Raw genomic sequence first — 14,983 nt, forward strand, 5'->3', positions numbered from 1 at the left:
CGACACCCTCGATTCGAATTTTTGAAAGCAAAATTTCTCATTTTCAGACACTAGGGATGCACGATGAACCGGAAAAGAAGAAAAAGGGTTTAAAACTGTAAGGTTTCTAGAAAAAATTATTTATTTCAAAATATTTTATTCAGAACACGAAAATCAACTAGGAAAATAATTGGAAAATGGCGTAAATTGAGTTCTGAAGAAGTCGATATTACAGTTCCGGATATTATTAACTCCGATGATGTGGCAATAAAACGTGTATTAGGATTACCTCTAACAGAATCTGTATCCGCTGATCCATCATTGGATGGAATTCCATTACCATCATTCTTCCGATATGCAATTGATTTTGTAGAAGAAAATGGATTATGTACAGAGGGAATTTATCGATTATCACCACCAAAAAGTAGATTAGACGAGTTGGAGAGGCGAGCAAATTGTGGAGAAAAAATGATTTTTGCGGATGCACATGATGCAGCTGGACTCATCAAAAGGTTCGAATAACTTTGAAAAATATTTGTTTCTCTTATAATTCTTTTTGAATACCAAATAAACTCTAAAAAATCTCAGGTTCGAGTCATTAGAAATTCAGTAAAAGTTTTAAAAGTTGCTATTTAAATTTAAAAAATTTGCATTTTTCAAGAAATATACAACATGTTGAGACTTAATAAAATTTATTCGGAACATTTTTTAATTGAAAAAAGGAAAACCTACATTTCGAAATGAATTTTTTCAGATTTCTACGACAAATCCCGGAGCCCGTTGTACCGATAGAATTTGATTCAATAGCAGAATCATGTAATTGTGGTCTCGCAACGACAACTCAATTAACACCGAAACTCGTTTGTAGCTGTGGAGCTTCTCGTCGAATGAGAGATGAATTAAATCGTTTGACTGTGGAAAGGAAGACACTTTTTGTTTTTGTCTTTTTACATGCTCAACATGTTATGGGACAGGTGAATAAATATAATGAAAATTTAAAATAAAGAAGTTTTAAAAACTTATAAATGATTTTAAAAAATTCTGAAAATATCACTAACAATTTTTAAATTTTGTTTTTCTTTCAAAATGTTTACTTCAATTTTGCAAAAAAATTCCATTGGCTTATTTTTTAAGTTCCAAATACTGTAGATTTTAAAATTTGTTATTCGGAAAACTTTTACAAAAAACATCAATATATTTACAATTTTTAAAAAACAGTTTTTGTTTCAATAAATGACAGACAGCTTCAAAAATTTTTTTTAATATTTCAAAAAACGACCCAAACTTAAAATTTTTTATTTTTCGTTTTCAACATCAATGTTGATCTTTTTCCAGAACAGTGCTACAAAATATTAAAATTTCAGAAAAACTGACAAAAAAATTTTAAAAACTTTTTAAAAAATATAGAAAAATTGCCGCATCTACAGTAACCTTTTTGAACCGAAAGCTTAAAATAATTCAGCCGTTCCAGTGTTTGCAAAGTTTAATTTAAAAAACTATGAAAAAATAACAAATTCGTAATTAAAAAATTGTTTCAGAATATTTTTATTTTTAAAAACAAAATTCTCAATTACCTTATTTATTCTATTTTAAATTTACACAAGTTTAAGCTGTTCGAAGAAATTTATTGTTTAAAACTTCCAAAAATTCAAATTTTCATTAATGACTTATTTCAGGAAAAAGAAAACAAAATGGGACTTCAAGCACTAGGTCTTTTACTACAAACGATTCTTGAAATGTCGCGAAAAATGGTTTGCTTCTCCGCTCACGCAATTCGTCCATTTGATGGAATTCCCGTACAAGGAGTGAGTTTTTATTAAATTTTTTCATAGCTTCACAAAATACAATTTAGGCATGCTATTTGGTGGATGAGGACGTGAAAATCATCAAGTAAGTGATTTTAAACTGGTAAAAAAGGAGAGAGAGAGAACCGTTTTCAGAGGCAATTTATAATGTAAATTTAGAATAAATATGAGGGAGAAAAAAGAGATTGAGCAAATTTTTGTGGTTGAGAATAAAAAATTCCTCTTATTAAAAAAATAATAATTTACTTATTATCGTCGTGGTGTTGCATGTTGTGTTCCTGGTTGAGAGTCCAATTCAATTTCAACCATTCCATCCTCCATTTTTACAACTTTATCTGATTTTCCACCTTTTGCGGTTTCTGTTCCAACTTTCTTATTTTTCTGAAAATGTTTGAAAATATAAAAGTACAGTTGTATTAAGGATCTTGCTGCCTCTTCGCAAAATTTTACGATTTCTATGCAATAATACGATACCAGGTCTCAACACGAAAAAAATTCAAATTAGAGTCACTGAAAAGAGTGTGCCTTTGAAGAGTACTGAATTTCTGAATTGAATAAACCGCAACAAAGCGGGGAGTGAGAACTACAGTACCCCTTACAATTAAAGGCGCGCTTCCGTTTTCTTATTTTTATTACAATTGTAATCGTACCGAGACCTGCTGTCGTATTTTTGTTACAGTACCTACGTAACATTTTTGAGTTGAAAATGATTAATAAAATTCTATTAGAAAATTTTTTTAGTAAAGAAAGACACATTTCCAAAAGAAATCATTAAAATTTTAAATAACCTAACACATTTTTTTCACGACTTTCGAAAAAACCAACTTCTGGAATTTATATTAACATACCAATATCTCTTACCTTGATAAATAAAACGACAGCAACAATGACAATTACAGTAACCAAACCGATTGCTCCAATTGTGATTGGAACAGCATATGTTCCTGTAAAATATAAATAATTTATTTAAGATTTTAGTGAAACTAAATTTGATAGAAATTCGAAATTCTTATACAAACAAATAGATTCCCCGATTTTAAATTTCAATTAACGGCTGGAAAAATATCGATTTAAACTTACCGTCCATTGTGAATTGAATGTTGGAATATTTTGAAGGTTTTGTTCGACGAAATGCGAGAAAGACGAGAATTGTGTGGTGTTGTGAAGAAAAGAAAGAGGCGTGAGTCACAGAGAGTCACACGATGTTTATATGTCAAAAAAGAAGAGATATTTCGAAAGTTAGGGTGCCAAATTTCGGACCGCCTGCTCAACTTTGCTCGTCAACCACACTACCACCACAAACTTGTCACTTTTTGATGATTTTGTCGTGTTCAAACTCGGATTTAGATTTAAACTAGAAGTTGGTCGTTTTTTGGATGTCTCTTGATATATAGAAACCAGAGAGATAGATTCCAGAAAGAAATATATATGACACAAATAACAACAAACTGGCAGATGTGTGTGCATAGATGGGATTGTTTGTTATCGTTGACCTAGTAATTCAAAAATTCACCCTTTTGATTGTAGACACCTTTTGCGTCATCTGTTTTTGAAAGATCGTATACATCTCTGCGTGGCTCTTCTTTGAATAATGTATCATTTGTCCTGCTTCCCACGAGAAGGTCTGGCTGAAATTCAGTCTTTCTTATCCATTGCCTTGAAACGAACAATCATAAAGAGCAGAGAAGAACTTACAATTTTCAATTCTGTGGTAGTCTCTTCAACTGTTGAAGTTGTAGTTGTCGATGGAGCAGTTGTCGTATCACTCTTTTCATCGTATGGCTGAAATTTCTCAACCTCAACTTGAAGTATTTGTTCGCCACGAAGGGTATAAGGACGATCACAGACGGTTTCATTTGTGTTTGCAACAAAGAATGAATTTCCATTTTCTTCGGCCTTTTTGACACGATCTTCTACTCCGAAGACGACTTAAAACAAGGACTTATGAAATTTAAATAAACCGAGATACTTACAATTAACCAATTCTCCGTCGCATCGATATGGATTCGAAGAAACATCCAGTGACTCAATTGCTGGCAGATTTTTAATAAGCTGAAAAACTTATGATTGGAGCGAAGTTTCAGTAATTTTTGAACTGAACTTACATTTGGTAGGGATTTAAGCTTATTCTTCTGGAGATTTAATTTCTTGAGTGAATCCTTTTGATTCTCAAAAGTGTTCTCAACAATGTTTGAAATATTGCATTTTGATAAGTCCAATTCTTCAAGTTTTGGATAATCTTTCAATTGATCTGCAGAAATGGAAGTGAACCCGCATTCAGCTAATGACAATTTTTCGAGCATTCCAAGTCCTGTCGAAGGGAGCTCGGAAATCGGATTATTTCGAAGACTTATTGTTTTCAGTTTATCAGTCAGTGGCTTGAATACATCTGTTGGAATAGTCTTGATCTCGTTCCATCCCAAGTCTAGTTCTTCTAAGCTGGAAAGACCAAAGAAAACGTCAGGCTCCAATTTTCTGAAATAAAATAAATAGTTGCATAATTGTAAGTATGTACTCACGAAATAAAGTTTCCTGCCAAAGAAAGTCTTGTCAAACTCTCCAATCCATCAAAAGCATAAGCTGTGATATTTTCAATGAGGTTGACTCGGAGATCAAGCTCTTTTAATTTTTTGAGTGTGGCAAACTGCCCTGGCTCTAATGTTGGAATTGAGCATCCGGATAGTTTGAGTACTTCAATTTGTGGAATTTCTTTGAACAATGTCTCAGGTGGTTGGAAGATTCCATCAGCACGTGATAGATCGAGAGTCTGAAGAACTTTTAAGTACACTTATGAATAGAGAAGATGGAAAAAGAGAAATACCTTAAGTGCTTTCAATCGACCAATTTCTTCCACAACAGTTTCATTTATAAAGTTATGTTCACCAATTACAAGGGTTTCAAGCGAGGTAAGCGGTTCGAACGCTTTTTCTTCAATTGATGTGATAAAGTTTCCGGAGACGTCGAGATATGAAAGCTGGAAAATACATGTTCCCCATTAATTTTCTTTTTGCTATTCTATACGTGTTTGACTTCTGAATACGTTTGTGTGAAGTACATAAAAACCGAGACGCAGAAGCCTAAAGTCCGAAGAAGACAAGTTTTTTAACGTCATCAGTCCCCTCTCAGACGCAACAGACACAAAATAATTGGCGGACGGTAGTAAAACACTAGACCGAAGAATTTATACTCTACATTTGGAAATAAAACCAATGTGCAAGATTTATGATTTTTTAGTTTGAAAATCAACTTTCACACTTCAAATTCCTTTACTGATTGATAATGTCAGTAATAACCCATTAACTTACATCCAGTACTATATCACAAGGGTCATTTCCATTTTTCTGGTGTATCGCATCTTGCTCTTTTCATGCTCTCGCTCTCACTTTATGTGGTCATTCGGGGCCGTTGTCCATGTATAAAAAGAGACGGACAACGCGACAGAGTGTAATAATGCACGGCCGGACAAATGCGATTTTTGACGACCGCTGCGCATAATATATCGGAGATGTATGTATAAGTCAATGTAGATTTTTTTTTGTAGGCATTATAAACAGATTTGGCTCACCTGCTTCTTGTTTTTGAACTGATCAACACCGAGAGAATCCAATTTATTGTTCGAGAAGACGACTGTTTCAAGGTTTTCCAACGAATCTACGGATGGTGGGATTGTCTGAAATATAGTTGAATCATGAAGCTTTACTAAGCTTTAGTAAGCTTTAAAGTCACCTGAAGATTACACGCATGAATAGTCAAATTTCGAAGAGTCTGTTCTAGACCCTTGAAACTATCATCTCCAACCTTAAGCTCATCTTGTCCAGAGCACTCCTTAATTTCGAGACTTTTAAGGTCAGGAGCCAATTTTCCGAATTCAGGAAGTCCTCCGTCTGGGAACTCCATGTGTTGAATACTGATCTGATAATAGTTTATATATTGTCTAAATTCCTCTATTCCAGATTTTAACTTACTGAAGACGTTATTAAACTGGCATTTTTCACTGCTTCTGTAGCTTTCATCAAATGGTCAAGGTTCGAGCCATACAGACATGAAATTACAACTTTTTCTTTGTCGTCGGGCTGTAATAATGAGTCATACTTTGCATAGTCAGCTACTATGATTCACCTTGCAGAAGCATAAGATCAGATTGTTGAGGTCATCTTGTGAGAGATCAGATTGATTTTCAAGTACATCCAAATCAGGACAATTTGGAATAGCGGCACCGACTGCTACAAAGCACAGCTGGACAAGGAATATCGCGACAAGGGGTCGCATTTTGACCCACACTACAAAAGTGAACACACTTTCGGTTTTATTTCTCTCAGTTGATGGCTGAAGCTTTATTTTTTAATAATAAATAAATAGTTTAGGATTGGATAAACAGTCGGACTGGGGGAGATTAGGAAAAGTAGGAGTAGTAGAAGAAGAAGACGGATTGATGATTTAAAACAAGATATGAGAACCGAGAACGTCGCGGTATTCTACTGGAGACAGAACGATGTGTGAAAGTGGCAAGAAAAGTATTAAGAAGAAGACGGTGTGGAGGAAGGAGGCAATAGAAAGATGGAAAGAAATGGGCGAAATGTGTGGCGCAAGATAGGGGCGGGACTCACCCCGAAAAGGGGAAAGGTGCCTTTGAGCGTCCAACAGTTTTTTGTTAGTGGTCATAATATGTCATACGCGCGGTGATCATTTTTTGATAACAATTCATCCGAATATGATAGTTTTGAACTAATCATGGATATAGCCAAGTTTTCTTCCAATTTGCAACTGTAGCAATTGAACTACATAAAGTTCTCATATCAGAAGTAAATCTTGTCTTCAACTTGCTAGTACCGAAAGAACTACGGCATCCAGATATTTGTATTCACATGGCAATTTTAGGGGTTCAAAGTTGAGTTATGTTGCTAAACTTTTTTTTTGTGGTGTCCTATTCGAAACACATACTTTCAAATCACATACGTCTTATTGGGAAGTCCAGGACTACTTTGACTTTTTTCCCTTGTAAGCGGTTACTGTAGCAACTTAGTTACACAAAGCTATAAGTGAATTGCATATTATTTCTATCCAAATGACAATTACTGTGTTTTCTCAACAATAATGCTCGTGATCAGTCCCTCCTCCTAGTAATGGCCTCTTCTTTATTAAAAAAAAGTTGAGGATTCCACACCCATCATTTCCGCCCAAATTACCTATCATAAGTGCCAAAAAAGGGTTGGGCATGGTGAAGGAGTTATCAGGGGCGTCATTGAGGGGAGGAAGAAATGAGGCAGACATTGTGAAAACGATAGAATGAATGTTTTATAGGAAACATAGAAATGCTTCGCTATGCAGATCAGCTAATCGGGCAGGATTTTTCGATATGTAGAAAAAAGTGAGAAATTGTTATCATAGATGACTTTTTAATTTCAGTTGATTACAAGAGAAAACAAAACCTAGTAAGAAGATAATCATAAAATCAGCTACCAATATGTAAAGTGATTATGGTCTCCCAATGATTGGTAATTGAAAAAAGGGAAATGTTAGTGCAATAATGTAGGTCGAGTGTGTGAATAAGGGTTGTTGGAGATGGATCAGCAGTTTTTGTTCGTTTTTCGTCCATGTTTCGATAAGTCGACCTTGTTTTTGGATTCGCAGAGAATTGATAACACACTATCCTCTTTTTCGCTCGATTTGCTTTTCGTCGTTGTCTTTTAATAGAAATTGTGAAGTTCCCATGAACAAAGTTATAGACTTAGAGAGCAATTTCATAGAAAAAACTGTAAATCATATCGGTTCTATTGTTTTAAAATTTTTTTCCACGAAAAAATTAGATTGGTGCAAAAAATCAACACTTTGGGAAAACAAATAAAAAACTATGAATTCTCATATTTTTTTCCCATGTGCAAAATTGAAAGTTTTTACTGTTTTTTCTCCGAAAACCTAGAAATTATTTTTCGAAAAGATGCCAGGGTTGATCTACACTACTATTTAGTGTATGATTATATAATTTTAAGCAAATAATGTTTCAAAAAATACAGAAAGATTGTTGTTCTTGCTGTCTCAAAACGTAGAAGACATTATTCACTTTGATGTGTCGGTGTACTTATGTAATGTACATACACACTGAATGAAAAGTAACAAAAAATGAAGGCATAAGTGGTTTGCAGGTACACTCCACCGTTGGAAGGACGACTCGTCGAGAAGTGGCTCGAAGAGGATGAACTCAAAACTGCACAGATCCATGAAGAACTTACAAAACAACAGTTTTTGTTAGACTTGTTACATTCAAAGGTATGTTAGATAAAGAGAAAGAGGGTTTAAAGAGGGACATGATGGATTAAAAGAAGAAGACGAACGCGTGGGAGAGACAGAAAGAAAAGACACAAACGGGTCTAGACGCCGCCCATTTCAATGGAAGATACGTTTGAGAGTGGTTTTTTTAATCAGTGAATATTTTATTTCTTATACAAACACTGAAACTCTTTAAAAGTTAGATCTTGGTTGTACGAGCTCTAGAAACTTCAGCTTAATTGAAAAAAAAACTGTTTTAGTAATAAAATTCTATAGTAATTTAATTTATGTTAATGTTTCTCGAAAGACACCCAAAAATAAAAAAAAAGTATCTAATTAATAATTAGGGCACATTCAGATGTTTTTATATGGTGGGGATTTTTTCAAAATATCTTAAAAATTGGTCAAAAAGACTGATTATTTAAATAACTCAAAAATGTTTTAGGTTTTTCTAAATGTTCAGTAAAAGTTTTGGCAAAGTGCCAAATTTTTGGAAATTTGGACTTTTTAAGAAATTCAGAGCATGCATTCATTTTTGAAAACTTAGAATGTTCAAATAAAATTAATAAAAACAAAATGTAAACTTAAAATTTGTTGAAGGACATTCTTTTAATCGATTCACAAAATTATGACATCTGAATAACCTTTGGACTGTGAAATTTTAAAAAAATCAAATTTTTCAAATTGGAACTTATTCAATTATTATTGTTGGATTATTAGATTATTTATAGACCTAGGTACGGTTTCCAAAAAAGGCTTACAATACTGTAAATATATAACTTCACAATCACATTAACTAAAATGAACAGTATGCATTCATATACTAAAATACAAATAAACAAAACGATTCGAAAACCCTAAACAATACCTTTAAATAAAGAAACAAAAGACACAATAAGTGTTTAATTTGTGAATTCGTGTGAATCACATACCGAATGTGATATGTTTGTGTCCTACCTAAAATTCGGGAATTCCTGTAATTGATAAGGGGGATACATAGTGATACTGCGATGATCGGTACTCAAATGTCTCCGTTTGTTCCATCTCTTCTGATCTTCCCCTTCACTCACCATACCTGCTTTCCCGTTTCAATTCGCATTGAACCGTAATTAGGTGGTAGTGTTATGCAAGGTAAAACTGACCACAGCATCCGAAGCAGCATGTATCGGCAGGAGGATACGTATTTCGATTCGCTTTGATTCATTTTCTTATTTAGGAGAACTCGAAGGTCGAATATAGGCACTTATCGGCCATTTTCATCTATGCCATCCTTTTCTGGCGCGGTGCCAAATTATAGAAAACTTGGGAACCAGAAACTAAGAGGCCGGATAAAATAATTTTTAACATAAATATTTTACTAGGTACGATTGGAAATTCAAAATATTGATGTCTCTGAAATTATTTTGGAAATATAAAAAATATTGAATACTGTGTGTTCTCATCTAGAGCAGTGATGTGCAGAAAAACAAGATTATTTCTGAATAATAATTCATATTTTTGAATCAGAACATTAAAATAGAATTCTAGGAAATTATTAAAAGTTGGATTATCTTACCGAAAAGAACATCTTTGTAGATTTTCCGCACGTCTCTAATCTACAGTAAGACCTTCTAGCTGATAAAAATTTCATCCTACCGTATCTCTACAGTAATCCATTGTATTCAAGAAGCAAAAAAAAAGTATTGTTTGAATGTTTTTGGTACGAAAAACCAAAGAAAAAAAGAGAATGCAAAATGAAGAATTTTTTGTACTTAGTAGGTTATAGTTTAAATTTCAGATAAGTGCACGACATGAACGAGGCCGAACGACAGCAGAATTGGACGAACATGCGTGGCAGGTTCAGAATAATATAACTGCAATAAAAAGGCGTTTAAAGGTGAGTTAATCGAATAGTGTATAACATGATAATGTACTTAAATATTTTCAGCAACTAGTAGATGCAGCTCCACAAGTAGTTTCACTAGATACAACTGCAGATAGTAGATGCATTGAAATGTACGAAGAAAAACAGCTGATGGCAACACAAGGAATGCTTCGAGAGGATGTTTCTGCAGAACGTCAACGAGTTGCTGAATTGTGTTGGAGATTGCATAATTGTAAGCAGTTGGTTAATGAGAATGAAGAAGAAAATACAAACAAGAAGATTGATTTTGAAGAAGAACAAGAATGGACGGAGCGGTTAGCGAGTTCCTTATAAGATTTACATATAAAAATTAGTTTCAGGTGCAAATTGGAAGAAGCTGCACGAAGTGCCCTGTTAGAAGAGATTACACGTCTTCGATCTACTTGTGCTGATCTTCGAGCTCGTCTGGAAATGGAGTCACTGAGCAAAGAAGTTATGAAATATGATTCACTCTAGATCGAATGTACTTTTGTAGAATTGTTCTGTTTTGATACTTTATCAATATCACAGCATTCGGTAACGGGGAATTCGAATGTGCTTCTTTTTTATAATATATTTTCACAAAGTACTGTATTTCTTTCAAAATTATTTTTGCATATCAATAGGGCACATTTGCAGAATTAAGTGGAATCAATCAATAATTCTTAGTCTTTTCCTTCCTCAAGTCAATAAATGTGCATATTTTCCATATTCCATATCTACCCCTAACTCACACTCCCCTTCTTTTTGACATTTATATTAGCTTTATCATTCGTTTTTGTTAACTTTAATCACAAAAAATCCGGGCATAATTTCTCTTTACCATCTTCACTTTTCATGTCATTTGTTTTCACTTTTTTTGATAATTTTTTATCATTTGGGTCTTGTTTTTCACAAAATCAAAACTTTTTCACAACTTCTTTTTCAGTAATCCCAGTTTTTCTGTACCGATGTGACCAGATATGTATAAATTTTATTGCATCCAACAATCTCACACAGTTTGATTATTTGAAAAACTGTTCTGATTCAGAAAAATGTTACATTTACACTTTGAAAACTTTTTTCTAAAATTTGAATGCTATTTAATTTTTAAACTTTAAGCATCAACGAACACAATGGCCGATATCTTCAGAAAACCAAAATCAAAAATTCAAAAAAGGAAAATTTTAGAAGACGACGACGTTGCTGCTGATGGTATTTAATTTTTAATCTGATAAAATAATTGTTTTTAAAGCAAATGATAACTTAAGAGCATAACATGCATTAAAATTTTTAATGTTCTAAATTTTTTTTTCCAGAAGAGTCGTCAAGAGTTTCCGATATTCGAGATCTTCAACGATCACGAGAAAGGAAAAATGGTCTCACAGAATTAGAATGCGCAGTTGGAATTTCAAAAGCTGCAGCTCTCGAGGATGGAATTCAAATGGCTGGTGGCGGAATGGTGATGACAAGTAAAAAGAAGGCAGCAATGGAAGCTGCAAGCATTGAACAAGGACTCCGAGAACAATTCGAGAAGGAAACAATGCTGAGAGATGAACATGAAGAATTAAGGAAATATATTGATGACGGACTTCAAGAATATACAGCTGATACTTCTAAAATTGAAAAACAGAAACAACCTTCTTCATCAGCTGCAGCTAAATTTTCATCGCTGAATGCAGAAGATCGTGATGTAGAGCTTTTGAAACAAGCTGCTGGAAAAGTGAAGGGAAATCAAAGCAAAAAGGAGACAGAATTGCTTTCAGAGCATATGCTCGCAGGAATCCCAGAAGTGGACCTGGGAATTAGCACTCGTATCACCAATATCTTGGAGACTGAAAAGAAAAAACGATTCCTTCTTCAAATATCTGCTGCTGAAGCTGCAGGTCTTCCACCACCAATTGAAGAATGTGAAGAATCAAAACCAAAATATCGAAGACGTTTCAACAACCAGCGTCGATAAATTGAGATACACAAGTGTTTTTTATTTATTTTCCTGTTTAAATAAATTCGATTCATTTTATAAAACTCTGAATTGAAAGTATTCAATTAAATTCTGAAAAGCCTCATGCAAATCAGCGCACGGCTTAATAGGCGTGGCCAATTCCTGCCGTTTCGCCACCCGTGCGCGCATTTCTGGAACTTAAAGGAACATGTTGCACCGCGACGTATGGGTCTCGCAGCGATCGCAAACAGGTATACGGTAAAAGTTTCGAAATTTAGGACTTCACCTCAAAACTTTTTAGAGTTTTATTTTTTCGATGCTTTTTGGTTGTTTTATATTTCGTTTCATCTAAAAATTTTAGAAATAATTATTTCTATTTGAATATGACCACTTTCACATTTTCCTCGAATGTTTCATTCCGAAATTCTAGTGAATATTCGTTAGATAAGCTAGATGAGCGAATCGCCGCAGAGTTTAAGCTTATGTCGTTACGTTATTGAAAAATATATTATTACTAAGTTTTCTTACAGGTTAACCATCGAAGAATGCCGTCGTGCACCACTCCAACTTACGGTGTTTCGACCCAACTAGAAAGCCAAAGCTCTGAATCGCCATCTCGTTCGTCCGTTATGACGCCAACGTCTCTGGATGGAGACAATAGTCCACGGAAGAGATTCCCCATCATCGACAATGTTCCAGCGGATCGTTGGCCGTCAACTCGGCGAGACGGATGGGTACGCGAATTTTCATTTTGTTCATCAATTACAGTAATAAAAAATTTTCAGAGCTCTGTTAGAGCGCCACCACCAGCTCGTCTGACGCTATCGACGAACAACAGACACATCATGTCCCCGATTTCGAGCGCTTACAGTCAAACACCTAATTCGCTTTTGTCGCCAGCCATGTTCAATCCAAAGAGCAGAAGTATCTTTTCCCCGACTCTTCCTGCAACTCCAATGAGTTATGGAAAATCATCGATGGACAAGAGTATGAAACAATCTCATGTCTACTTATTTTTCTGTAATTTCTTCAGGCCTGTTCTCTCCAACAGCTACAGAACCAATCGAGGTTGAGGCAACTGTCGAGTACTTGGCTGATCTGGTTAAAGAGAAGAAACATCTTACGCTCTTTCCTCATATGTTCAGCAATGTTGAACGTTTGTTGGATGATGGTACATAACCGCTCTGTGTTCCTACAAGTAATTATTTTATTTTAGAAATCGGTCGTGTCCGCGTGGCTTTGTTCCAAACTGAGTTTCCGAGAGTTGAGCTTCCTGAGCCTGCTGGAGACATGATTTCGATCACTGAGAAGATTTATGTTCCAAAGAACGAATACCCAGACGTAATTTAACGAATTTCAAGTTTTCGAACAACTAAAACATTTCAGTATAACTTCGTCGGTAGAATTCTCGGCCCACGTGGGATGACCGCCAAGCAGCTTGAGCAGGACACTGGATGCAAGATTATGGTCCGAGGAAAGGGATCAATGCGGGACAAGTCAAAGGTTTGATCTTGTTACAATTTTATCTAAAACAAAGTTTAGTTGTTGAAGGAAAGTGCTCACCGTGGAAAGGCCAATTGGGAGCATCTCGAAGACGATCTGCACGTTCTTGTGCAATGCGAAGACACTGAGAATCGTGTTCACATCAAATTGCAAGCAGCACTCGAACAGGTCAAGAAGTTGCTCATTCCGGCTGTGAGTTATATGCTTCGTAAAATCTCTACAATAACCTATTTTCAGCCCGAGGGAACTGACGAGCTGAAGAGAAAACAACTTATGGAACTTGCAATCATCAACGGTACGTATCGTCCAATGAAGTCGCCAAACCCAGCTCGTGTGATGACTGCAGTTCCTCTGCTCTCTCCAACTCCACTACGTAGTTCAGGTCCAGTTTTGATGTCGCCAACTCCTGGATCAGGACTCCCGTCAACGACATTTGGAGGATCGATCTTGGTAGAACAGTTCTTCAGTTTAAGTTTCATATTTTTAATTTCAGAGCCCCACTCTCACTGCATCCAACCTTCTCGGATCTAACGTCTTCGATTACTCGCTTCTGAGCCCGAGCATGTTTGATTCATTCAGCTCTCTTCAACTTGCAAGTGATTTGACGTTCCCGAAGTACCCAACAACCACTTCGTTTGTCAACTCATTCCCTGGTCTTTTCACTTCTGCATCTTCTTTTGCCAATCAAACAAACACCAATGTGTCCCCGAGTGGAGCAAGTCCCTCGGCTTCTTCAGTCAACAACACCTCTTTCTAAAAAGTTCACATTTATAACTCACACTCCCTTTGTTTTGTTCGTTCTCACCATTTTAGGTTACCATAGAATCATGTGCCATACATCATGTTGCCATTTTTTCCCCCTCTCATCTCCCCCATCTTTATCATGTCATCAATTGGTATCTACCATCTCACTCCTTTAGGAATAGCATACACATACAGTTAGTAATAATTATGTAATGAGATACCTAATACCATTAATTCCTTTCTGTAATTTAAACTCGCCCTGCTGCTTTCACCATATGCTCTTTGATTTTTAAGTATCTTTTCCCTTTCTTCGCAGATCTTGAAAAGATATTTTAACATCAGAGAAAAACGGCAGGTGCCCCGGTAATAACATCTTATCAGGATAACCATTTTGGAGAATACTCATTGATACTTTTATTGATGCAGCTATTCCCCTACCCATTCATACTACCTCGAATGCCAAAGCACCCCCTTTATTTTTCTGTGTTATCTTAACGCTAACCCCTGTAGAATCTTCCCGGTTTGATGTAGTCATCAAAAATTTTTCATCTTTTCTAAATTTTTAGTAACTTGAGATTTTAATTTTCTTTCCCGCTAGTTAGATATGTTCAAATCTCACATCCCCATCAAACCAGCCCCAAGTCCCCATTCTAAACCCCTACCCCTTCCCAATCTGTCCATTATAATTTTAAGCACAAGTCCAAGAGCTAATATTTTTAGCAGTCTTTCACATTGACCATTTTCTCGGTACCCTGTTTTTGAGACCAAAATTTTGAATTTTGAAATTGAAATACAGGGCGAGATAAAATAATAAAAAATAGTTTTTATTCAATTTTTCTTCCAGTTCATGTTTTAAAACGATTAAAAAGGAAACATTAG

The 14,983-nt window shown here is 35.1% G+C and overlaps 4 protein-coding genes across 8 annotated transcripts; 3 read left to right on the forward strand and 1 right to left on the reverse strand.

The window, feature by feature from the left end:
• Positions 1 to 47: 47 nt before the first annotated feature.
• Positions 48 to 10,917, forward strand: rlbp-1 (Rho-GAP domain-containing protein; the record flags this gene model as incomplete). 2 transcript variants are annotated; one of them, NM_001267076.2, is made up of 9 exons in its annotated part: positions 48 to 97; positions 144 to 491; positions 734 to 953; positions 1,656 to 1,784; positions 1,832 to 1,869; positions 7,928 to 8,051; positions 9,829 to 9,927; positions 9,979 to 10,229; positions 10,275 to 10,917. In NM_001267076.2, the coding sequence occupies 9 exons, from the start codon at positions 57 to 59 to the stop codon at positions 10,408 to 10,410; spliced, it is 1,386 nt and encodes a 461-aa protein (NP_001254005.1). The 2 variants fall into 2 exon arrangements, with proteins under 2 accessions (NP_001254005.1, NP_001250565.1); NM_001263636.3 differs by lacking the exons at positions 48 to 97; positions 144 to 491; positions 734 to 953 and having other exon boundaries at positions 1,671 to 1,784; positions 10,275 to 10,410.
• On the reverse strand, positions 1,773 to 6,110 carry lron-9 (eLRR (extracellular Leucine-Rich Repeat) ONly; the record flags this gene model as incomplete). Of its 4 annotated transcripts, none has more annotated exons than NM_001083146.7 (12): positions 1,773 to 2,165; positions 2,646 to 2,728; positions 3,298 to 3,412; positions 3,480 to 3,712; positions 3,758 to 3,836; positions 3,890 to 4,259; positions 4,304 to 4,551; positions 4,606 to 4,758; positions 5,350 to 5,454; positions 5,511 to 5,696; positions 5,750 to 5,857; positions 5,904 to 6,110. In NM_001083146.7, the coding sequence occupies 12 exons, from the start codon at positions 6,051 to 6,053 to the stop codon at positions 2,034 to 2,036; spliced, it is 1,962 nt and encodes a 653-aa protein (NP_001076615.1). In that variant the 3' UTR covers positions 1,773 to 2,033. The 4 variants fall into 4 exon arrangements, 3 of the variants coding, with proteins under 3 accessions (NP_001076615.1, NP_001122522.1, NP_001021638.1); NM_001026467.6 differs by having other exon boundaries at positions 1,792 to 2,165; positions 2,633 to 2,728; positions 5,904 to 6,053; NM_001129050.4 differs by lacking the exons at positions 3,298 to 3,412; positions 3,480 to 3,712; positions 3,758 to 3,836; ... (5 more) ...; positions 5,750 to 5,857; positions 5,904 to 6,110 and adding an exon at positions 2,865 to 2,911.
• Positions 10,918 to 11,026: 109 nt separating the features above from the next.
• On the forward strand, positions 11,027 to 11,939 carry T23G11.4 (Hepatocellular carcinoma-associated antigen 59). The gene is made up of 2 exons (NM_001392593.1): positions 11,027 to 11,127; positions 11,232 to 11,939. Exons 1-2 carry the CDS (start codon positions 11,049 to 11,051, stop codon positions 11,873 to 11,875), a joined length of 723 nt encoding a protein of 240 aa, NP_001379198.1. The 5' UTR covers positions 11,027 to 11,048; the 3' UTR covers positions 11,876 to 11,939.
• Positions 11,940 to 12,387: 448 nt separating this feature from the next.
• gld-1 (Female germline-specific tumor suppressor gld-1) lies at positions 12,388 to 14,929 on the forward strand. Its single transcript, NM_059742.8, has 8 exons — positions 12,388 to 12,591; positions 12,643 to 12,844; positions 12,891 to 13,028; positions 13,074 to 13,198; positions 13,244 to 13,360; positions 13,409 to 13,552; positions 13,598 to 13,810; positions 13,854 to 14,929. The coding sequence occupies exons 1-8, from the start codon at positions 12,403 to 12,405 to the stop codon at positions 14,115 to 14,117; spliced, it is 1,392 nt and encodes a 463-aa protein (NP_492143.1). The 5' UTR covers positions 12,388 to 12,402; the 3' UTR covers positions 14,118 to 14,929.
• Positions 14,930 to 14,983: the final 54 nt, after the last annotated feature.

Source organism: Caenorhabditis elegans, chromosome I, assembly GCF_000002985.6.
Source record: "Caenorhabditis elegans chromosome I".
Taxonomy (NCBI): Eukaryota; Metazoa; Nematoda; class Chromadorea; order Rhabditida; family Rhabditidae; genus Caenorhabditis; species Caenorhabditis elegans.